Source organism: Dama dama, chromosome 9 (assembly GCF_033118175.1).
Source record: "Dama dama isolate Ldn47 chromosome 9, ASM3311817v1, whole genome shotgun sequence".
Classification (NCBI taxonomy): domain Eukaryota; kingdom Metazoa; phylum Chordata; class Mammalia; order Artiodactyla; family Cervidae; genus Dama; species Dama dama.
The window spans coordinates 30,025,440-30,051,178 of NC_083689.1; the positions used below are offsets into that span (position 1 = coordinate 30,025,440).

Below are 25,739 nucleotides of genomic sequence, written 5' to 3' on the forward strand. Positions count from 1 at the left end.
GGCGGAAGTGCCGGGCGCAGGGCGGAAGCGGCGACAGGGGCGGCTGAGGCTCAGGTGGGTCCCAGCGGTCGGGCGCCGGCAGGTGGGCGCTCGCGGTCCCCAGCCCGGAGCCGGTACGCGGGCGGGAGAGGAGGTCACGGGAGCTCCACGCTGTGCCGCACGCTGCCGATTTCGATTGTCATTACAGGAAATTTAATTAAACCGGGAGCCATAAATCCGTGAACCTCCGCCGGCAAATTATAAGCGCGTGTGTATGTGAGTGCGCGCGATGGCGCTTTGGGAAGTGAACACGGGTGGGAAGAGGCAGCTTTTTAAGAGGAAGCAGAAAACATCACAACTTCATGCCTCTTCCCTGATTAACAGATGCTCTGTTTCGGATTTAATTGGGTTCTGTGAAGTGGCAATGTAATCTCAGTTGGCTGAGATGACTGCCTTTTGAAATAAACGTTTCTGAGCAGCCATGTTGACCTTTAATTGAGGGCCAAAAGGTTTAATCGTGAGTGCTGTGGGGAACACTGTGAGTCCTGGCGTTTTCTGGACCTCCTCTCTGCCTTTACTGGACAAACCCAGCCTTCTAGGTGCTGAACCATGAGAGAATAAATCAGAGCCTATACAATTCTCAATAAATATTTAGCCTTGTCAGTCACCCCTGATAAATATGACTCATACTTTTTTTTTAATAAGTCCAGAGTTATAGAAGTCCCTACTGGATTGTTACTAACATGAATAGGCAAGTGTCTTTCTAAGGTTGTCCTGTTAAAGAACAAGGAGTTATTTTTCTTTTTTTTAAACCTGGCTGATCTTTATTCTTCATAGAAAGTATTTTATGTAGTACTTTGTATTTTAGAACACTTAAAAAAAGAAGAAATCCACAGTATGACCCAGCTCAACCCCAAGATTCTCAGCTCCTATAGCACGGAGATTGTTTCTAAGATCTGTTATGCCCCCCACACTCTCTGGCACATTTCCCAACATAAGTAGGTTTCCTTAACCACACACTGCCTTGGTTAAGCAGCAAAGAGCCATGGTTCAGTGTGTGACTGCAAAAAGATGAGGTGGCTAATTATCTCAGGAATGCTCTATGAAAGTGCTTATAATGCTAGCAATATTTGGAGCTATATACATTGAAACTGAAAACACTTAGAAAAAGAGATGTGCCCTGAAAATACTGAGTGGTTATAGTAATGTTGGGGGTAAGGCAAAACTAAATCATGGTTCTGTGTGAAATGTCGTAACCTGATAACCTGCATCTTGCTCTGCCAAGGAACTGCCTGGAACCAGAACAGGTCCTACAGTGTGAAAATTAAAGTTGGTGGGCCTGGTGTTTTAGATAGGCAGACTCCCCAGAGTTTTTTCTTCATGCTTACTGTGGTCAGTAGTAACTGCCTGCCAAAGGAGGATCAATATTTTTTTTGTCTCCTTTACCAGAGGAAAATGTAGCTATGTGGTTTTCTTTAGATGGATTGATGGCAGGTAAGGAAATAGAGATGAGGATTTTCCAACTTGGGAATTTATTGGACTGTATTTCTATTTTATTCCAGATGCCTGTTTCCAGCAGACTCTTAAATACTCAGAGGCAGTGTGGAGGTACGCCTTCAAAATAAGTTTTCTTTTTCTTATTATTAAGGTTTTTGTATTTCATAACGTGCAAACTCCAGGTGGCTGATGCATTTAGTTACTCTAATGCCAGGGCTCAGGATTGCACACATAGCAGGACCTTGAGGTGAACTGGTACAAGTAGTAAGGTTTTTTATGTTCCTTATTTTAAATCTAATTTTGCCACTGCTTTATTCAAGGGGTGTACATCAGAGGAAGCCAAAAGCCAGCTGGAATAGTTCCTGCTTGCAGTTTTAATCTTGTTTGCAATTATTTTGAAGGGAGAAACCATCTGGATCCAGGGATGTGTAGTTACCCAGGTAGCAGGGACTAGGTGAGCTTCCATCATCCTTCCCCTAGCATCATGGCAAGTTCAAGAGACAAAAAAATTATTTGAGGAAGAACATGCAAAGTGAAAAGTTTTGGCTAAGTTTCACCTAGATATTATTCCACATCCCTACCTCCCCATCTCAGTTACAGAGGCAGGGAACTAGAGGCACGAAAACATTACTCTCTTTTTATTCCAGTCCTTACCCAAGATAAGATTTCCAGAGATAGAAGTAAAACTCAAAATATCTTCTATTTTAAGAAAGTATCCATCTCCAAGGATTTCAGAGCATTTTACTAATATCTAGTATCAACCATTTTACTGCTGTAGACTTCATCACTGTGGTATTGTATTATTTGTTTGTAAATCTTTCGCCTACCCAAGGTGTGAGTTCTGTAAGGGCAGGGAAAGTATCTGAATCACGTTTATATTTCTAGTGCCTGGCACAGTGCCTGGCACATTACAAACACTCAGTACATGGTATAAAGGGGAGGCTGGATCTGTAAGGAATATGAAAGCATCGGTGGGAATCAGCAACGTAGAGAAAAGAATGTAAAACAGTAATCTTTCAAGGGGCTACCAGATGCAGTTTTAAATGCTACAGTTAATGCCTTAATAAATAGCTTGGAGTAAGGAAGGGTATATTTGAGAATCTACAGATGGTCACCAAACTGCCATCCAAGGTGATCTAGCCTGGTGAGTTGCAGGGTCTTTCTTATGCTGAACGGAATATGCAAAGTAAAGGACCCCACCAGCCCTATCTCCATTCTCTCTCAAGGCCTTCAGTGTCCAACTCCTCACTCAAACACCTGTTGAGTGAATACCTGAAAAGTATCCATTTGAAGGTATACTAAATTATTAGCTTATCTAAGCCACTAATATCTTGGTTTGGTCCTGCCTTAAGGATAAAGGATTTTATTCACTCTATTAAGGCTAGGTTACCCAAATAATATTGAAGGAAAGCCACATCATCTTTTCTACTTGACTGATATTTCAAAAGACTTCAAACTTGTCAGCTTTTTGTATTGTAATAGGGCAAGCATGTGGTCTATCTCTGCGGCTTCCTTCTGTTGCCAATGGGAGTCCAGCAGAAACCAGAATGTTAGTGCTGGAAACAGATGACCTTCCTCTCATTGCTCCTGTACTTTTTCATATCAATCATGAAATAATGGGGAAGTGGCTTCTAGTTTAGTCAGGGGTAAGGAAATAAAACTGAATTATTTGATTTTTTTAAATTCTTTACTTCTTAAAACATGTAGTTCTTCCAGTCAGCCGAGAGAAAGGATACTGTTATTTAATAGAAATTCAGGAAAAAGAAAAATTAATAGAAATTCAGTCAGCTGAAGCAGCTTAGTTCATAGACTGAAAAAAAAAAGAGAGAGAGATCTAAATTCATCTCTGTTTCTCCAAGTTCAAAAATGAAGTTAATCTGTATCATCTTAGATTTAGAGATCAGAACCTTGTTCTTACCGTAAAGGAACTCTGCCATCTGAAGCTGAGACTTTTCCTCATTCTCTCCATCCTTAAATCTTAAACAAAATGTGGTATCCATTACTTAGTATACTCTGAGGATTAAGGTATAAAGCTTTTGGAGACTTTTTGGAAAAAAAGAGTTGACCTTGGAGATCCCTTTCTGTTCTGAAAATTCTGTGCTGGTCTCATATGAAAAATAAGCATTGTTCAAAGAGAAAATATAGAGAAAAAATTATGAAAGTCTTTGGTAAAACAATTTCTTTATCAAGCACAGGCATCTCCAAAGTCCCTTGGAATCCATCTCCAAAATATTAAGATTTTCTATCAATGTCAGCTCCTAAGTAACCAGAATAGGACTGAGAGAATTGAGGAATCTCATGTATCTGAAGGTTACTAGAGCAGGACCTCAAGAGTGGATAGTCCCTAATGTTCTGGTATTAGTGTCACAAGTCCAAAGAAGTGATGGATTTAATATCTCAAATGTTCCAAAGGCATTTACTACAAAATGGCTAAAAATGAATGAAACATCTTTCAGGTCTTGTGTGGTCATGTGGATAACTTCACCTGTTTTGCAAGATGAATTGGAAATGGTGGAGTATTAGTGACAAATGGGAGACATTGCCTGGATGGATGGAATTTGAATTGCAAACAGTTGTTTTTGGAAATGAAATTGTGTGCTTTTTAAATAGCAAGGAAACTGGCATTACTAGCTGGGTACAATAAGACTTAAGATTTTTTTAATGAAATTTCCTTCTTCTGGGTCAGTAGTAAGCATTAGAGATACCTTCAAAGGGAATGGGTCATTTTGGTTAAGAAGGATAATATGGAAAGGAGTCTGCATAATTCCTTATGCACTTTATCCCCAACCCTTGAACTAGCATGATTTTGCCCTCATCTTAATGCTATCTTTATGGAATGAAGGAATTTTCAAATTGGTTTTTAAACTCTATTAAGCCCTCATGTATGATATAACCCAAGCACATTATTCAGGCTTTCTTGGCTTTCAGGAACAGCTTTGCAGCCATTATGTCCTAATTGTACTGAACATTGTTGCACACTCTGAATTCAGAATATACCTCTGGCTCTAGGCCAGATGCTGAGTCATTAACTTTGGAGCTGAGGATGAGGGGATGGGTACAGTGTGTGCAAGCCCCATTGTGTTAACAAGAATTAGTCTGGAATCCCTTTTGGACCCCTGGGTGCTAGAGGGAGGGGTCCTTCCTCTACGACTATTCTTGATCAGCATCTTCATTTTATTTTTCTTAGCTAAATGTTTTTCTGGTAACTAACCCTATTACCAAGTAGGCTCTTCTCAAGCAACGATCTGGAAAATGTGACTGCTAAGGTCCAAAGATTCTAAAACAAACTCTTGCTTACTCAGAAGATTCCTCCTCCCTCCCATTTCACATTTGTCAGCTTGCTATCGGCCTCGGCAAACACAGCCGCACTTCTGGAAGTGGAGGAGAATGCCAAGATGATGAGGGTCTGTCATTAAAAATCGTTCTTTAAATGTGTCTGTCAATAGGAAACATTATTTTTATTTTTGGAGGCACATTCTTGGTATTCTTTTTGGAGGTACTTTTCCATCTCAGATGCTTAAACAATGCAAGATCAATGTCACCTCCCCCATTTTCCTGCAGAGTATTTTTGGATGCCAAGGCTTCCCAGTTATGATCAAGGAGCTAGAGAAACAAGCTTGGGATCAGCAAGCCCATGTACACTTCTGCCCAGATCTATTTGAATGAATTTTGCCCAGATGAATTTTGGTCCTCTTTAAATGGGCCTAGCATTTTAGACTCCTACAGTTAACTACTTCTAAGGCTTTCTTTGGAGCCTTTTGACATCATGAGCTATTGCTACAGCATCTCTTCTGTATGTGATTTCCCCTTCTCTGATCTGGAGGACATTTGAAACCTAGGACAGTTTCTCCTAGTCTCTGTAAAATGAGAGAACAGGACAGGAGGTCATAGTTCCATATTACAGTTGATGAAACTGAGGCTTAAAGAGACAAGGAATTGCCTAGCATCAGAGAACTAATTGGTGGAGTTGTCTGTCTTTGGGGTTTAGATTTATGAAATCCTCACACAGGAATGCACCCAGGAATTTAAACGCGCTGAATTCCAACTGAAACTCTATAAGAAAGAGTAACTTTAAAGATGAAGAATCATGCCATTTGTGCTTAATTCCCCTGACTGATGAGTTAGTGAAAGCTATATTCCTTTACATTTACTTTGACCTCTCTACACATTTATTCAAAATACTTTGGAACAAGTTTTGTCTTTAAAGATTATTAATAAATCCAACTTTACCGCTGCCTAGGCAGCTTCTGTTTTGATATACAGGAGTTGGGTTGAGGATATCATTGATAAAATAACAGTGGTACTGAATTTTCCCTTCTTTGAAAATATAAAGGCAAGTATTAGGAAGGAATAACGGGAAAGGAAGTGACCTTTGTTCAGAGCCCATCAAGGGAAAATCTCTGCCTCTTGCAAAATGAATTTCACTGTACTGTGTGAGGCCTGAGTAAGCTAAGCCAGATCCTGGTGCCAGGGTGTTTGCTGGTCAAGATATTAAGTCTTAGTGGAAAATAAATGGGCTTCTCTGGTGGCTCAGACAGTAAAGAATCCAACTGCAATACAGGAAACCCAGTTCAATCCCTGGGACTGGAAGATCCCCTGGAGAAGGGAATGGCTCCCCACTCCAGTATTCTTGCGTGGAGAATTCCATGGACAGAGGAGCCTGGTAGACTACAGTCCATGGGGTCAAAAAGAGTTGGATACAACTGACCAACTAACACCAGAAAATAAATATGTTGGGTCTTGAATCAGTTATATCCTGTCTTAGGAATTCCCATTTAAGTAATGTTCACAATCTGAAACTTTTCAGCTATTTGTTTGAAATGTTTTTCAGTTTACAATTCCCTGTTTCTGAGACTATCACTCCTAGAGTTTTAGATCCTCCTTCTGGGGCCAGTAAAAACACATTTCAGTCAGTAGACTCATCATCATCAGTATTATTAACAGTACCTTATCTTTGTGTTATTTCGTAACAAATAGCTAAGCTTTATTTCTCTATTCTGCTTTTTAACTTGTACAAAGATTTTTATATTTATTATCTCTTCTTAAGTCATCCATCCAACTTCTGCTTTTATTCTTCTCCTTACCCCACTGCCTCCATCTTCACCAGAAATATCTCCTTTTGTTTAAGAGGTGAAATTAGGCAGGGATCAGACAAGGCCATTCATTTTAGGGGTTGGCATTGGTTGTAAGATTTCATTCCTTTGGAGGAACATCAGACACATCTTATCTGATTCGTGGTAGATTCTTTGACTGTCCCTTTTCCAGTCCAAGCCCTCATCACTCTTTTTGACAATCGGCCACTCCTATCTTTCTGGACATACTTTCTTCTGCTGGTTTCCATGACAGCCCACTTTTCTGATTTTCCTCCTACCCCATCAACCTTTCTCTCTGCCTCCTTCACTGGCTCCTCTCCACACTACTACTGAATGTTGGATTGCCTGAGAGGTGTCTTCTGGGCCCTCTTCTTTTCTTAGCTATTTAGATGATCTCACAATCTCAACTGTAATAGGAGCCTTCAAACTGAAGGAGTCTTGAATTTTATCTTCAGTCCTGGTTTCTCTCCTGACTACCAGACCTGTACATGCCACTTTCTACTTGAGCTCCAGCCTGTCCCTCACTGAGCTCCCAGACCCATACCCCGCTCAATCTGTTCCTGCCTCAGCATCCCTCATTTTAGTAAACTGGCACCACGACCCACCCAGAGGCTCATGACCGAAACTAGGATAGTCCTACTGTCATTTTTAATTACTCAAATCCAGTTCATTGGCAGGTCCTTTCACGCCTGTCCATGCAACCCACCTTTCTCCCCTGGACTACTACAGTAGTCCCTAACTGGCTCCCTGGTTCCACTCTTGCCATCCCAAACCCATTCTTCACACAGTGCTAAGTGAAAGTGAAAGTCGTTCAGTCGTCTTCGACTCTTTGCGACCACATGGACTGTAGCATACCAGGCTCTTCTGCCTGCTCTTCTCCAGGCCAGAATACTAGAGTGGGTAGCCGTTGCCTCTCCAGGGGATCTTCCCAACCCAGGGATTGAACCCAGGTCTCCTACATTGCAGTCGAATTTTTGACTGAGTCATCAAGGAAGTCCACACAGTGCTAAAGTCATCTCTTTTCTTTGGCCATGACATATGGCTTGTCAGGCTTCCCAGGTGGCACGAGTGGTAAAGAACCCACCTGCCAATGGGGGTCTTATGTCTCCTGACATAAGAGATGTGGATTCATTCCCTGGGTTGGGAAGATCCCCTGGAGGAGGGCATGGCAACCCACTCCAGTATTCTTGCCTGGAGAATCCCATGGACAGAGGAGCTGGCGGGTTACAGTCAGACATGACTGAAGCAACTTAGCACTCACATGTATGTGGCTTGCAGGGAATCTTAGTTTCCCAACCAGAGATACAGCCTGGGTCCCCAGCAGTGGAAGCACTAACCACTGAACTGCCAGGGAAGTTCCTACAGTCCTGTTTTTAAAATGTACATGTGATCACGTAACTTCCTTCCTCTAAATCTAATTATGCTTAAAACCTCAATTCTTTAACATAACACCCGAGGCCTTAGGTGTTCCAACCCCCACTGACCTGTCTCCTCCACCCTTCCCCTTGCTTACTTGCTTTAGCCACACTGTCCTTTCTTGTTTCTTCCACTAAATCAAAGTTGTCCTCAGCCTAGAGCCTTTGCATTTTCTGTTCTCTCTCCCACAATGCTCTTCTTTCAGATCTTTGTACCTTCTTAACCTTTAGTCTCAGCAAAAATGACACCTGCTCAGAGCACCTTATTTAAAGGCCTGCCTTGGTTACCGTCACATCAGCCTGTTTCACTCCCTCCCCTCTGCTTACTACTGTCTGATGTTGTCTGACCTAAGAGTCTCTTTAATGTGCCCCGTGACAGTACGGACCCCAGGAGGGCAGGGACTTAACTGTTCGGTGCACCACTGAACCCAGTACCTGTGAGTTTCTCATACGTGGAAAACAGCAGGTAATTGTTGAATGAGTGACTTTAATCCCACACCTAGATTTTCATAACTCAACTCTTTCCTGCCTCCATTCTTCTTTCCTTTGCAGTCTATCCTGCTCGCTGCTGCCAGATCAGTCTCCTAAAATACTAATTTTGTCGTATCACTCTCTTCTTTAAAACCTTTCTTTGGCTCCCATCCAAAAGGCCACAGCATTCCTACCTCATGCCTTTGTGTCTAACCCTGACTTCAGAATGCTTTCCCCTTTTCTATGTATCCAAATCCTACATGACTTCATACCCTTCTCTCGTGAAACCAGTTCCAATGTCAGCCCACAGTACTCTTCTCTTCTTTTCTCTATGACATCTGAAGTTGCCCATTAGATGCCCCTGTTGTGATCTCTCCTCTATTTATATTGTTTCAGTGAAGAATTTAACTCCCTCCTAAATCCACTACAGCATGTCTCTCTCTAGTTGCTTATATCCAGAATATAGAGTTGATTTCTCCATGTGAGAGTTTTATTTGGAGGGAAAGAAATGGGCTAAACACCAGACAGGATGAAGAAAAAACAACAGGGGCTTAATTTTACTGAGAATTTGAAGGGAGTGGGATAGAGGAGCAGAGTGAATGTACTAAGTGATGGACATGTGAATGCCGTATACCTTTGGAGGAGTTGTAATGTTATTGGATAGGCCAGGGCCCACACTTCAAACAGTTAAAAAACTTTTTGTGCAGAACAGTGTGTTGAATGTAAATGAACGGAGCACCCATTGCATTCAAACAGTGGAGTGGAGACATCCAGATACTTGGAAATCCCAGAGTCATAGTAGTCATTTAAAAGAAAGTTAGAAAGGGGGCTTTGTCTCTAGGAACTCATGTGACCAGTCATATCTTTCTGGAACTGCTTCTCTCTGCAGGCTTCTCTCTCCCTGGTGTGATAAACCTGTTGCCACTGAATCCTGGAAATAGAAGCTGCAGGGAGCAGGGTGGATGTGTGGGTGTGTCTGCCCAGGATCTCATGTGTTATGTGGGATCAAGTCAACAGTCCAGATCAGATGAGGCTGTGATAATCATCTCACAGTATGTGCAAATATCGAATCAGTATATTTTATACCTGAAACTAATACAGTGTCACATTATTTTAAAAAAGAATGGAGCTGAGCATGAAGCCATGTACAGGTGGCCCCAGGGGTGCATGGTGAGCCAGGGATCCTTGTTGTAACATCATCTCTGAGTTGGGGCTATCTCCTTGGCAGTTCCCCTGGCCAGTTCCCCTGACTGCTGCAGCTGAGGTGCTGAAAAGCACCTGAGATCCCACCCAGGGAGTGAGGGCCCCCCTCCAGGCGGCCTGCCACCCCCTACCCTCTGTTTCTGTTCTGCAGCCTCATTCTAACCCTGCTTACTCTTGGAACTGACACCTCAAAGTATCAGCTCAATCTGCAGCTTTGACTGGGTCCCTATACACCACCTCACCTTGTCACTCTTGGCTCCACCCTTGGACCCAAGATCCCAGGCTAGGCTCCCACTAGGGGAGAGAGGGAGGTTTGGACACCGCTGACTGACCACAAGCACATAAGACCCCTGGGGAGGCATCATTCATCCCTGTTTCTCTGGATTAGGGAGAGCCCAGTGACCCAGATGAGTGGGTCACTTTCACCTCATTACATGAGCTCTCAGTAATCTAAAATAGTGGATTCTGTTCCCAATAGAGGGGTGTTTATGTGGGCCTGTGTGTGTGTGTGCGTGCACACACACATGTGTTTCTAGTCACTGGATAAAAATAGGAATGTTATACTTAGATGGTAGTGAATGTGAAATGGAGCACTTAACATCTCACGTGGCACGAATGACTGAACAGAAGCCCTGAGCCTCTCTTTCTGGAACTCAGGTCCAGCAAGAGCGATGGTAATAGTCTTAGGTTAATTCCAGCTCAGTATTAAATTTACATTATACTCTTGTGAAGAAGCTCCAACGTTTGGCCTTGGAGAACAGAATGAAGCAGGGCGAAGACTTAACAGTTTTGCCAAGAGAACACACTGGTCATGGCAAATGACTTCTTCCAACAACACGAGAGACAACTCTACACCTGGACATCACCAGACGGTCAATACCAAAATCATACTGATTATATTTTTTGCAGCTGAAGATGGAGAAGCTGTATACAGTCAGCAAAAATAAGACCAGGAGCTGACTGTGGCTCAGATCATGAACTCCTTATTGCAAAATTCAGACTTAAATTGAAGAAAGTAGGGAAAATGACTAGATCATTCAGGTATGACCTAAATAAAATCTGATGATTATACAGTGTAAGTGACAAATAGATTGAAGGGATTAGATATGATAGATAGAATGCCTGAAGAACTGTAGATGGAGGTTCGTAACATTATATAGGAGGCGGTGATCAAAACCATCCTCGAGAGAAATAAATGCAAAAAAGCAAAATGGTTGTCTGAGGAGGCCTTATACATAGCTGAGAAAAGAAGAGACGTGAAAGGCAAAGAGAAAATGAAAGATATATCCATCTGAATGCAAAGTTCCAAAGAATAGCAAGGAGAGATAAGAAAGCCCTCCTCAATGATCAATGCAAAGAAATAGAGGAAAACAATAGAATGGAGAGACTGGTAAACTCTTCAAGAAAATTAGAGATACCAAGGGAACATTTCATGCAAAGATGGGCACAATAAAGGACAGAAATGGTATGGACCTAACAGAAGCAGAAGATAAACTAAGAAGAGGTGGCAAGAATACACAGAACTATAAGACCCAAAACAGACCCTTAAAGACCCAGATAACCATGATGATAGTATGTTCACTCACCTAGAGCCAGACATCCTGGAGTGTGAAGTCATGTGGGCCTTAGGAAGCATCGCTACGAACAAAGCTAGTGGAGGTGATGGAATTCTAGCTGAGCAATTTCAAATCCTAAAACGTGATGCTGTGAAAGACCTGCACTGAATATGCCAGCAATTTTGGAAAACTCAGCACTGGAAAAGGTCAGTTTTCATTCCAATCCCAAAGAAAGGCAATGCCAAAGAATGTTCAAACTACTGCACAACTGCACTCATCTCACACTAGCAAAGTAATGTTCGAAGCTAGGGTTCAACAGTATGTGAACTGAGAACTTCCAGATGGATAGGCTGGATTTAGAAAAGGCAGAGGAACCAGAGATCAAATTGCCAACATCCGTTGGATCATAGAAAAAGCAAGAGAATTCCAGAAAAACATCTGCTTCATTGACTACGCTAAAGCATTTGACTGTGTGGATCACAACAAACTAGAAAATTCTGAAAGAGAAGGGAATACAAGACCACCTTACCTGCCTCCTGAGAAATCTGTAGGCAGTCAAAAAGCAACAGTTAGAACCTTACATGGAACAACAGACTGGTTCCAAATTGGGAAAGGAGTACATCAAGGCTGTGTATTGTCACCCTGCTTATTTAACTTATATGCAGAGTACATCATGAGAAATGCTGGGCTGGTGAAGCATAAGCTGGAATCAAGATTGCAGGGAGAAATATCAATATCCTCAGATATGCAGATGACACTACCCTTATGGCAGAAAGCAAAGAGGCACTAAAGAGCCTCTTGATGAAAGTGAAAGAGGAGAGTGAAAAAACTGGCTTAAAACTCAACATTCAAAAAATGAAGATCATGGCCCCCAGTCCCATCACTTTGTGGCAAATAGATGGGGAAACGATGGAAACAGTGAGAGACTTTATTTTTGGGGGCTCCAAAATCACTGCAGATGGTGACTGCAGCCATGAAATTAAAAGATACTAGCTCCTGGGAAGAAAAGCTGTGACCAACTTAGACAGCACATTAAAAATCAGAGACATTACTTTGCCAACAAAAGTCCGTCTAGTCAAAGCTATGGTTTTTCCAGTAGTCATGTATGGATGTGAGAGTTGGACTATAAAGAAAGCTGAATGCCAAAGAATTGATGTTTTTGAACTGTGTTGTTGGAGAAGACTCTTGAGAGTCCCTTGGACTTCAGGGAGATCAAACCAGTCAATCCTAAAGGAAATCAGTCCTGAATATTCATTGGAAGGACTGATGCTGAAGCTGAAGTTCCAATACTTTTGGCTATCTGATGTGAAGAACTGACTCATTTGAAAAGACTCTGATGCTGGGAAAGATTGAATGCAGGAGGAAAAGGGGACAACAGAGGATGAGATGGTCGGATGGCATCACCAATTTGATGGACATGAGTTTGAGCAAGCTTTTGGAGTTGGTGATGGACAGGGAAGCCTGGTGTGCTGCAGTTCATGGGGTTGCAAAGAGTTAGACACGACTGAGTGACTAAACTGAACTGAATGAAGGTGGTACCTGAGCTTAGATAGACTTTTTGATTTTGCACATGAACTAACAACACTGCAGCTTGCTGATAAGAGATCATGTGAGCTTGGAGATTCGGTGTGCCAAAGGATTCTTTGAATGAATAAAAATTCTGATCTGTGAAGGTCAGTTTCTCTACTCAAGTGAGAACAATGTTGTTTGCCTTCTAATCAGACACACACAGCATTTGAAGAATCCAGGAGCCCCACAAAAGTGATGTGCAGCCAGGGCATGGGCAGCTCCTCATGCAAGAAATGAGTAATCCTTAATAAAGGTGCAAATGACCCTGGCTTCTTTCTGTCCTGTGATCAGTTGCTTTAATGATATGCCCTTCAGTGCTTCACAGGGAAAACACTATAAAGTTACCTTTCTTATACTGCTTCAAGGAGGACGGAATTGAGTCCAGTCAGCCCTCCCCCATGCTGTATTTGATTAGGCGATAAGACCCTGAAGTTGGCCTCAGTTTTGTTGAAAAGCCAGCATTCCCTCTCTCTTTTGGGGTGATCCATGCCTTTGAGCAGCCGTGTACTTGAAACAGCAGGAGTCACCATCTTTATCGTTAGGCTGTGGAATTTGTTTTAGACACATTCTAAATCCAGTCTTATACTTTTTTTTTTTTGTCTGTGACAAAGGTGACCCAGTTGTGCTTTTTTGATATTATGCACACAGCTCTTTTTGCTTATATTACAGAGACATGTAACAGAATACAAAGGATAAAATTGTGTGTGTGTATGTGTTTGTGTGTATAGTAAAGACACACATTTCATGACTAAATTCAATGACATAATCAAAAAGTTGTCCTCCTAGTCATGAGCCAACAGGTACAGACCACCTTTCAGAACATTTCTTACAGTGCTGAGATACTGTTCAAAAATAATAGAACTATGACAACGTCACATTGACAGAGTAGTCCATATTAAGATTTTACTTCAAGAAGGCATGATTGGGTGAATATGACATTGACAGCAATGGCATTAGGGTTTACAGAGTTAATAAAATATTCTAAGAAGAATATTATAGGATTCCAATTGGAGTGTACCATTTTTCATTTCACTTTTTATTTCTAAAAGTAAGTGAACTCCAGTGGTCAGAACTTTAGCCTTAATACCTTATTTCTGCCTAGGAGAGGTATAGGGAATTTTTTTTTTAGTATATATCAGACTCCAATATAATTTTATAATACAGTGCTCACGAAGAAATAAGTTAATTTAACAGTGTGGTAAAATGCATGTGCCTCAGGGCATTTGGAAAATATGCAGGTAGTAAAACTGCATAATGCTCATGCATTTCTCAATAAACAAATGTTCCATGTTTAAGTGATTAAATTTACATGGGAGAAAAAAAGGAGAAATGGAGACTAACATGGAGAAGAGAACTAATTTAGGCAGAATGGTAGTGGCATCTCTGAAGACTTTATTTAGCTTTCTGGGTTAGTTGAACAAGTATTCTTGCAAATCTGAAATGAATAGCAACTCTGTTTACTATGACAGGTTTTATTTGTCTTGGGTGCAACCAAGACCGCATGCTGTGTTTTGTCATGTTGGAAATACTAAAGCAGATTTCCACTGTGATTGTGATTTTTTTTTTTACAAAAGCCTTAACACCTCAGTCTCAACTTAGCCAGCTAAAAGCAATAAGTTTTCTATTCCTTACCATACAGACATCAATAAATCTTAAATCCTTCCACTCAAAGCACACAGCTGCCGTTCACTATCCTGGTTGTCATCTTAGGTCACTGCCTTACATGGCCTGCTCCTTCTCATTTCCAGGGCTGCCTTTCTGTTTTTACTCTCACAAAACTGATCTTCAGAATTTTCTTTCTCTTTCATTTAACACAGCTTCTTTACCTTCATACCCTAGGAGGGTGTGTCACTATTAGCATAATGCCTTCCCCAAACCAACGTGCAGAAATTTGTACTTAGTGTAAACATGGCTAGCATTCTACTTTCCCCCTTCATTTATATCCTCTGTAGACAGAGACATGTTTTGAAGCTACTGTCTCCAACCACATTCACCTATTGGAGTGCTGATTCTGCTGAATTTATGGAAAATATATACCAGGGCTTATCACTTGGTTGAGAGTAGCACAGCATATTGTGAAACTATTTAGATCTCCTTTCCACCTTAGAATAATGCTGGGTCCTTGCAGAATTCTTATCACATTCTTTTTTATGCATTATCAGGATCATTTATAGCAGGGAGATCCAGGAAGAACTGGAAGACTAAGGGTTTAGGAAAAAAGGAAAGATTATTGTTTCCACAGGTCAGAATTCAGTCCTTTTGTCTGTCTTTACTCTAGTTTGATATGGGTTCAGTGCTTTTAAAGTCATATCATTCTGTTTGAAATGAGTTTGAAGCTAATGTTACACTGAGAAGCCTGGTCACCAGTAGAGACCAGAGCACGGTTAATACAGGCATGCCCTGTGGAGCAGAGCAGAATGAGACTGAGACGGTGGGGAAGGGCTGGGACCAGCTGCAGTGCCCTGCCTGCTCTTGTGGACGCGCGGAGGAGCGCTTACCTTTAGCTATGATGTGAGATCTCCCCAAACAGTGACTGTTCTGCACCCTGAGTGTCTGATGAGGGGCAGAGGTGAAACTGGAAAGGGGGATAAAAAGTGTTAGTCGTTCAGTTGTTTCTGACTCTTTGCAACCCCATGAACTATAGCCTGCCAGGCTCCTCTGTCTATGGAATTCTCCAGGCAAGAGTACTGGAGTGGGTAGGTAACCATCCCCTTCTTCAGGGGATCTTCCTGACTCAGGAATTGAAGCCAAGTCTCGCACATTGCGGGCAGAGTCTTTACCATCTGATTCACCAGAGAAGCCCCAATAGTGACAACTGTGCGCACTGAGTGTCTGATGAGGGTTAGAGGTGAAACTGGAGAGGAGGAGGGAGGCTCACTCTAATACTACTGACATTCAGACAGTTATTTAAACAGCTACTGTATACCAGGTTAATGGTAGACACTCAGGAGTTACTGGAGTGAACAAGTATCTGCTCCTGTGGAACTCATGTTGTAGTAAAGGGAACATACAGGTAAAGAAACAATTTTAGTGAAGGATAATAGAAAACTATAGCGAGATATGAGGAAGGAGAGTGGTGGACCGGCCCATGTTGATAAGGTAGTCACTAAGGCATCTCTAAAGAGGTGACATGTGCCCAGGCCAAATGAGAAGCTACCTGAGAGTTTTTCACACAAGGAGACAGGAAGTGCAGAAATCCTGACAAACAAATAATCTTTGGTTATTCAAGGAACAGAAAGAAAATCTTTGCTCTGCAACTCACCAAGATAAGGGAGGGGAAAACTGATAGGTGAAGTTGGAGAGATGGAGTAAAGAGAAGTTAAGAAATGAAGATCCTAGGAATGAATTCATGCTAGGAATATTGATAAGCAATAAAGTCAACAGTGCATATGTTTTAAAAGTAAAATGATCATATATGTAGTTTAAAGGACAAAGCTGGAGGCTCAGAAGAATAACTATAAATAAGTAGGGTGTCTTATGTCATGCAAAGTAGCAGGATGAGAGAACTTCAAAGCCTAGTGTTTGACATGCTGCTGTTACCACGCTGTTCTTATTGGAATATCTCCAGCAGAAACACTAGTACATTTGTGGATGTTTTCACAAATGATGGCAATCTCCTTTTAAAATACTTCTTAAAAGAGTTGAGTTTATTTTTGTTTTTGACAAGTTAGCTCAGCCTAATTCTCCCTGTAAGTTCCTCTGAGTACCGCTCTGTTTCCCCACCTCTTGCAGCAGAGCACAGATCTCATAAGTAATAGCCTTAACCTTCAGCTGGAAGCTTGTGCTGCTTACATACTGTTCCTTTACCGTGAAGGTGGCTGGGCACTGTTGAATGCCCACCAATAAGATAAGCTACCTCTGCAAATAAAAACCATCTCAGGAAACTTCCACATTTTAGAAGATCATCAGGATGCTAGCAAAACCTACAGGTGCAATTTAATTTTTTATTCTAATTAACACACACATGCAATTTGCTTACAGAAACCAAGTGATTAGACACATAGTTAATTCATACATTTGGATTTTTCTCCTTCTAAGTTCTGTTTTCTTTGGAATACAGTGCATATTGAGGCATCATGGAGACGTGCCAAACATCTTGGCCTCTCTGCCACTCCTAGACTCCAAGAAGTACATCTGAAGTCTTCAAATTCCATTACAGACTTGCAGCTTACTGTTCCTATTATAAAGAGCAAAGTCTAGGGCACATAAGTTTACTGCTCTATTTTTCTTTTGGCAGAATTAAGATGCTCTGGTTTCAAGGAAATAGCATGCAACTTGCCAAACACTCCTTTCAACTGCTCTTGAGAAATCTCTCTGCCTCAAAGACTGCTCTGCCTGTGCTGACCTTATTCACAAAGGTACAGAGGAAAAAGTAAAATTACTACTTTAAAAACATAAAGTATTCAAATGTTGGGGGAAGAAAGTTGTACATTTATGAAAGGGGGGAAATGTTGAAAGGAAAGCAAGCAATGGTATAAATTTTTTTCAGACTCACTCATCAGTTTACAACAGTACTAACCCTTACCCTACCCAGATACTTCATTGTCTCACTGTTTTCAGAGAGTAAATTAATATATTTGTCATCTAATCCTTACATTGAAAGAAAAGAACTGATGTTTACAAGTGTATCATTTAGCAATATAGTCAGTTCTTGTTATTTGTGATAGTCATAGTCTATAAAGTCGCTACAAATACTGAATTAGCAAGTATTGAACCACTGCTCCTAGGGTGACTATAGGGTTAGCGTCCTTTGAGCATCGGGTCACAACGTTTTTGTCAGCTGATCAATACGTAACCTTTGTTTTAAGGAAGATGGCCGGCTCTGCCAAATACTGCTGGTAGTTTGAAAGAATGAAGTCTGAAAATTGACCAATGGATTCGGCAACATGAAGGTCATTGGAACTTACGAGCATTTTCAGAGAAATGATGAGGAGAAAGCTCTAGGGAGTTGGTCAAGAGAGGATAAGAGGCGGGGGAAAAATGCATAACTGTGTTTTAGGTGTGTCTCTGTTTAAAGGCACCTTATTTAATGAACACTGTTGATTCATTACCACCGAGCTCAGGGCCAGCAGCATCATAACACGTACCTGAGCGAAGCTCGTCGGACACAGCACCTTCTCCCTAAGGCACAGCACAGCCTTCTTACGCTTAGAAACAATGGACAGCACCTCAGCACTGCACTTGGGCTATTTTAAATGGCAGAAAAACACAAAAATGCAAGAATCATGGCACTCAGTAGATCATGATTTGGCCACCTGATGTGAAGAACTGACTCATTGGAAAAGATCCTGATGCTGGGAAGGATTGAAGGCAGGAGAAGGGGACAACAGAGGATGAGGTGGTTGGATGGCATCATGGACTCAATGGACATGAATTTCAGCAAGCTCTGGGAGTTGGTGATGGACAGGGAAGCCTGACATGCTGCAGTCCATGGGGTCGCAAAGAGCTGGACATGACCGAGCGACTGAACTGAAGTAGATCATGAAAAGGACACTTGTTTCCAGTGTGAGAGCTAGAAAGAGCTTCATCTTGTTGCAACTCAGCTGAAAATGTACACTTTGGGCACTCAGATTTTTTACTGCCCTATGCAACTGCACATCCATGAATGACTGCAAAAGTTTGGGTGTTAATTTTTAGGGTTACAAATAAGTTTTAGTGACTAGATGAATTCACAGATACAGAATCCACAAATAATGAGGACTGACTTGTACTTATTTTTTTATCCCTAACACTAGTTTTAAGTCTAAATTTGGCAATAAGGAGTTCATGATCTGAGCCACAGTCAGCTCCCGGTCTTGTTTTTGCTGACTGTATAGAGCTTCTCCATCTTCAGCTGCAAAGAATATAATCAATCTGATTTTGGTGTCAACCATCTGGTGATGTCCATGTGTAGAGTCTTCTCTTGTGTTGTTGGACGAGGGTGTTTGCTATGACCAGTGCATTCTCTTGGAAAAACTCTATTCGCCTTTGCCCTGCTTCATTCTGTACTCCAAGGCCAAATTTGCCCATTACTCCAGGTGTTTCGTGACTTCCTACTTTTGCATTCCAGTCCCTTATAATGAAAAGGACATCTATTTTGGGTGTTAGTTCTAAAAGGTCTTGTAAGTCTTCATAGAACCGTTCAACTTCAGCTTCTTCAGCGTTACTGGTCAGGGCATAAACTTGGATTACCGTGATATTGAATGGGTTGCCTTGGAAATGAATAGAGATCATTCTGTCGTTTTTGAGATTGCATCCAAGTACTGCATTTCGGACTCTTTTGTTGGCCATGATGGCTACTCCATTTCTTCTAAGGGATTCCTGCCCACAGTAGTAGATATAATGGTCATCTGAGTTAAATTCACCCACTCCAGTCCATTTTAGTTTGCTGATTCCTAGAATGTCGACATTCACTCTTGCCATCTCCTGTTTGACCACTTCCAATTTGCCTTGATTCATGGACCTAACATTCCAGGTTCCTATGCAATATTGCTCCTTACAGCATCGGACCTTGCTTCTATCACCAGTCACATCCACAACTGGGTATTGTTTTTGCTTTGGCTCCATCCCTTCATTCTTTCTGGAGTTACTTCTCCACTGACCTCCAGTAGCATATTGGGCACCTACCGACCTGGGGAGTTCCTCTTTCAGTATCCTATCATTTTGCCTTTTCATATTGTTCATGGGGTTCTCAAGGCAAGAATACTGAAGTGGTGACATTGTACAGGAGACAGGGATCAAGACCATCCCCATGGAAAAGAAATGCAAAAAAGCAAAATGGCTGTCTGAGGAGGCCTTACAAATAGCTGAGAAAAGAAGAGAAGCAAAAAGCAAAGGAGAAAAGGAAAGATATTCCCATTTGAATGCAGAGTTCCAAAGAATAGCCAGGAGAGATAAGAAAGCCTTCCTCAGTGATCAATGCACAGAAATAGAGGAAATCAACAGAATGGGAAAGACTAGAGATCTCTTCAAGAAAATTAGAGATACAAAGGGAACATTCCATGCAAGGATGGGCTCAATAAAGGACAGAAATGTATGGACCTAACAGAAGCAGAAGATATTAAGAAGAGGTGGCAAGAATACACCGAAGAACTACAAAAAAGATCTTCACAACCCAGATAATCACGATGGTGTGATCACTCACCTAGAGCCAGACACCCTGGAATGTGAAGTCAAGTGGACCTTAGGAAGCATCACTATGAACAAAGCTAGTGGAGATGATGGAATTCCAGTTGAGCTATTTCAAATCCTTAAAGATGATACTATGAAAGTGCTGCATTCAATATGCCAACAAATTTGGAAAACTCAGCAGTAGCCACAGGACTGGAAAAGGTCAGTTTTCATTCCAATCCCAAGGAAAGGCAATGCCAAAGAATGCTCAAACTACTGCACAATTGCACTCATCTCACACACTAGTAAAGTAATGCTCCAAATTCTCCAAGTCAGGCTTCAGTAATACATGAATTGTGAACTTCCAGATGTTCAAGTTGGTTTTAGAAAAGGCAGAGGAACCAGAGATCAAATTGCCAACATCTGCTGGATCATCAAAAAAGAAAGAGAGTTCCAGAAAAACATCTATTTCTGTTTTATTGACTATGCCAAAGCCTTTGACTGTGTGGATCACAATAAACTGTGTAAAATTCTTCAAGAGATGGGATTACCAGGCCACCTGACCTGCCTCTTGAGAAACCTATATGCAGGTCAGGAAGCAACAGTTAGAACTGTACATGGAACAACAGACTGGTTCCAAATAGAAAAAGGAGTACATCAAGGCTGTATATTGTCACCCTGCTTATTTAACTTATATGCAGAGTACATCATGAGAAACACTGGGCTGGAAGAAGCACAAGCTGGAATCAAGATTGCTGGGAGAAATATCAATAACCCTGGATATGCAGATAACATCACCCTTATGGCAGAAAGTGAAGAGGAACTAAAAAGCCTCTTGATGAAAGTAAAAGAGGAGAGTGAAAAAATTGGCTTAAAACTCAACATTCAGAAAACTAAGATCATGGCATCTGGTCCCATCACTTCATGGCAAATAGACGGGGAAACAGTGGAAACAGTGTCAGACTTTATTTTGGGGGGCTCCAAAATCACTGCAGATGCTGATTGCAGCCATGAAATTAAAAGACGCTTACGCCTTGGAAGGAAAGTTATGACTGACCTACATGGCATATTAAAAAGCAGAGACATTACTTTGCCAACAAAGGTCCGTCTAGTCAAGGCTATGGTTTTTCCAGTGGTCATGTATGGATGTGAGAGTTGGACTGTGAAGAAAGCTGAGCACCGAAGAATTGATGCTTTTGAACTGTGGTGTTGGAGAAGACTCTTGAGAGTCCCTTGGACTGCCAGGAGATCCAACCAGTCCATCCTAAAGAAGATCACTCCTGGGTCTTCATTGGAAAGACTGATGCTGAAGCTGAAACTCCAATACTTTGGCCACCTCATGTGAAGAGTTGACTCATTGGAAAACACCCTGATTGGGGGCAGGGAGGAGAAGGGGACGATAGAAGATGAGATGGCTGGATGGCATCACTGTCTCGATGGACATGAGTTTGAGTAAACTCCGGGAGTTGGTGATGGACAGGGAGGCCTGGCATGCTGCGATTCATGGGGTCACAAAGAGTCGGACACGACTGAGCGACTGAACTGAACTGAACACTAGTTTTAAGTCATAAAGCAAGTGTAAATTTTTTAAGAGATTTTTCCTGTAAAACTTATAAGACAAGCATTATGGATTTCCTTTTGCTAATTAACATTACTTTGTGTGATTTATAATCAAAAAAGAAAGTGCTGGGTAACAGAATAACTTTAGTGAAAAATACTGCAATTCAAACAAAAAAGGTCTCTTATTTAATAGACTTACTCAGATTTCAGGCATTTTAGCAATTTGAATATATCTGAAAATTACCTAATAAAATTTTAAAGTTAATTTCTTACTGAAAATAATCTTAACTACTTTTCATATTCATAATAATATATTGCACTATTATGGAACAAAAATATTTCATAATCTGTGTCTACATATGAGAAATGCATGTGAAAATTAACCACAAAAATAAAATAATCCATTAAGGTTAATGGTGCTCATTCAGCCTAACTATTCTGCACAATTTTTCAGTTTGAACAACAGCCAAGTAAGCCAAAAAAGAAAATGAAGTCACTCAGTCATGTCCTACTCTTTGTGACCCCATGGACTGTAGCCTACCAGGCTCCTCTGTCCATGGGATTTTCCAGGCAAGAATACTGGACTGGGTTGCCATTTGCTCCTCTAGGGTGTCTTCCCGACTCAGGGATCGAACCCGAGTCTCCCACATTGCAGGCAGACTCTTTATCATCTGAGCCACCAGGGAAGCCTAAGTAAACCAACACATGTGCCAAAAAAAAAAAAAAAAATTCCACCAATCTTCCATTCAGCTTAAAACTTGTACTGAACCCTTCATTTATGTCAATAGACATACAAGATATTACTGTCACCTCCAGGAGTTCCCAGTTCTCTGAAAGAAAAAGTACATATCAGGTCTCTTCCATTTATAAATAATAGAAAGTACTTCCCAGAATGGCTTAAACGAAAAAGGGATTTTAGGGGTTAGTCTAGTTTCAGAAGTAGCTTGATTCTGCAACTTAAGCATATTACCAATCTCTTCAGCTCCACATTCTCTGAGTTAAATCAGTGCACACTCTGGCTCTTCAGATGGATAACTGCAGCAATCCCAATCCCAGATCTCACATTTCAGGTATCTACAGAAACCTCAGCAAAAGCCTCACATTATCCATTGTCTATGACTGGCCAGTCCCTGAGTCATCTGTAGTTGAAGAGCTAAGGTGTGTGTGTGTTAGTTGCTCAGCTGTGTCCAACTGTTTGCAACCCTATGAATCCTGCCAGGCTTCTCTGTCCATGCAATTCTCCAGTTAAGAATACTGGAGTGCACAGTCATTGCCTTCTCCAGGGGATCTTCCTGACCCAGGGATCAGACCCAGGTCTCCTGCATTCTTTACCATCTTGTCATTTTTCAGTTCATAGATTTCTTTAAAATTTGATGAACATTTCCTCATAAAAATACACACACTTGTGATAATTTGCCCAGACATCCATGGTCCCTGGGTTTAAAAAAAAAAAAAAAAAAAGTGATCTTAGATCTACTAAAGTTCTTTATTATAAAAGCAAGTACTTCTGCAATTTCACTGGGTTTTGTTTTGCTTTTGCTTTTAAGATCCTCTCTTGACTTTTTTGAACTTTTTCAGAAAATTTTAATGTGGTTATCTTAAAAATCACAGACTACCCATCATCTGTTTATTATAATGCTAATAATAACATAATGAGCCGAATTCTCTGAAGCAGGAAAATAGGGCCAGAAAGACCTTTCGGAAGGAAAATGTCTTTTGATGATCTGGGCTCTTATTTCAAAATATGGTGAGTTAAGCTGGAGGAAGGGCCTCCATAACAGCTCATCGTTTTCTATCCTGTTAAAAAGCAGGTTTTATATAAGCATCAGTATGGTATCAGCATGTTGATATGTAAGCATCAGTATGTTGAATCTGTTTTTAGCTCATACAAGAGAATCTACAGTAGTCCTTGTTCACTGAGTCAGGGCCTCATAAGCCTTTAAAATCTGCCAGTGGTCCATAGCATTCTCAGGAGACGTCTCCTCTAGACAGAGTGCAAACAACAGCCAAGAAACTTGCTCGTACAGTGGAGTGACTCTGGGAAACCTACTGCTGACACTTATAATGAGAAAACTGGCAAAACATTAAAGAGTTGGTAAAATCAGCACCCAAAGTAAAGAGATTTTTCCCTTCTAAAGACGGGGCAGTAACTATCTAACTCCATCCCACTGGGTTGTTAGGAAAAACAGGCTGGGGACTTCCCTGGCAGCCCAGGAGTTAGGACTCCATGCTTTTGCTGCTATGGGTCCAGGTTCAATCCCTGGTCAGGGAACTAAGATTCCTCAAGCTGCATGGCATGGCCAAAGAAAAAGAAAGATAAAATAAATGGAAAAACAGGCTGGCAAAGCTCAGTGCCCCCTGTCAAAACAGATTTTAAGAAATTCTGGCAATGTCAGCCAGGCCTAGAAGGTGCTCCTCATCTAGGAAGGACAAAGCCCTAAAACTATAGATGTTTTGAAAATGATCTTCTCAGGTATCAATTATACTAAGCCAGTAACAAGAATATATAAACATCTAAATGTATTGTGTGTACATATATATACACATATATGCGCATGTATATATGTGTGTAACATGTAAGCATCAACATTTATTAGATAAATATGCTTGTAGAGAAGAAAATCAAAACACAATTAAAAATTGCCAAAAGCCCATTTACCATGAAATACCAGCTATTTATAAGATTCTGTAGCAGTGTTGCTTTGGAAATAAAACAGTATAATTAACCTGGGAGAAAATAGTCCTTTAAATTAAGTATAATCTGCTTCTTGTGGCTTTTGTCAGGCTGAATGCCATTTCTCTGGGATTAATGGCTTTTTTCTTCCTATAGGATCCATGTCCCCTTTGTGATGAAGCCAAGGAAGTACTGGGGCCTTATAAAAACCGGGTAATATGAAACACTATAGCTTTATGTATATGGAATGGATAGTATATGTAGTATAAGACAAAGCATCTGTCTGGATCCTTTCTTTAGGAAAAGACATTGAATGATTTTTCATTTAAATTTTCTTTCTGTTCTTTAGAGAGACTTTAGTGCTGATTTCCATAAAAGTCATTACACCTAAGTGTTTTTCTCTGAGCAGCACTGGTTTTCTTACTCTGACTGTTAAAATGAGTCAAAGTTAACCAGCAGGTACAGTATTCATGCTTTAAGCTTTTGTCCCTATTCCTTTTATGTTATTTTGTCATTTCCATGGGAGTGTTTTCCAGTTGCAAACTGTGACACCTTTCCCAATCTTCCAGTCCAAACATGTCTTTCTTGAGTCTCAGGCAGCTTCCCAGTTGGGGACATAGTTTATTTCATTTCAACTGAGTAGTAATGCTGAATCTCACAGATAGAACAGAAAAGTAGCGAACTGGAGAATTAAGGAATATAAAGAAATAAATCAGGTTGGGGAGATCAAGGTCATTAGATGACTGTGGACCTCAAATAAACATCAACCGTAAAAAAAACTCTCTGAGTGTTAGAACTGGTCTGGGGATCAGTTTGTCACTATAACCATTGCATTGTTCCATGTTGCTGAAAAATAGAGCTTTAGTCTGTCTCTGTTTCAGTTTATTTTACAGGAAGTGGACATCACACTTCCAGAAAACTCTGCCTGGTATGACAGGTATAAATTTGACATCCCCGTCTTTCATTTGAATGGCCAGTTTCTGATGATGCATCGAGTAAACATCTCAAAACTTGAAAAACAGCTCCAGAAACTTGAGCAGCAAGGTGCAAGAGGCTGACAAACACCCTCATGATTTTCTACTTTCTCTGTCCAGAACGTGTTTTCCTGAGGAAATGACCGTGGCTTCAAACTCCTTTTGTCATTTTCACACAGCTCTACAGATGTTCTGAACTCAGTGGTGCCAGATAGTGATATTCCTCTTGTGATTAATGGAAGTACCAGTGTGGGAACTGTTTACGTGCTGGCATTTTATAAAATAAGTGGAGTGTATTGGCAGGGAGGGGATGATGGAAGGCAGGAGAAATCCACTTGTTCTATTTATTTTACTCTTTTGTATTAATATGGAAGCATCTCACATTCACTGGACAGAGCCGTTTATAAGAAGGCCCTGTGCCCCTGCTGCTGCCCTAAGGGCTTAACTTTTTAATGAAAGAATAAATGTTCTTCCACTTGGTAGATAAAGTGAAATGTGAATTGCTAATAAGTGTACACAGTCAATAAAAGGATGTTTTAACAAATACATCTGCATGAAGTCTATTTCAGAGGAATTTAATAATACCTGTTTAAAATTAGAGCTCATTTTTTTGGACAGAAGAGAATAAACTATCCTAGCCAAAGACATTTCATTTGAGA

General features: G+C 41.0%; 1 protein-coding gene and 1 long non-coding RNA gene across 7 annotated transcripts in view; one reads left to right on the plus strand and one right to left on the minus strand.

Moving 5' to 3' along the window:
• Positions 1–25,626, plus strand: C9H5orf63 (chromosome 9 C5orf63 homolog). Of its 6 annotated transcripts, none has more exons than XM_061150867.1 (5): positions 1–54; positions 1,542–1,587; positions 17,021–17,141; positions 24,263–24,319; positions 24,988–25,626. In XM_061150867.1, the coding sequence occupies exons 3-5, from the start codon at positions 17,028–17,030 to the stop codon at positions 25,162–25,164; spliced, it is 348 nt and encodes a 115-aa protein (XP_061006850.1). In that variant the 5' UTR covers positions 1–54; positions 1,542–1,587; positions 17,021–17,027; the 3' UTR covers positions 25,165–25,626. The 6 variants fall into 6 exon arrangements, with proteins under 6 accessions (XP_061006850.1, XP_061006851.1, XP_061006852.1 ...); XM_061150868.1 differs by having other exon boundaries at positions 49–82; XM_061150869.1 differs by lacking the exon at positions 1–54 and adding an exon at positions 93–113.
• Positions 1–25,739, minus strand: part of LOC133062198 (uncharacterized) — a 109,673-nt gene that overhangs the window by 69,341 nt on the left and 14,593 nt on the right. The gene's annotated exons all lie outside the window — the stretch shown is intronic.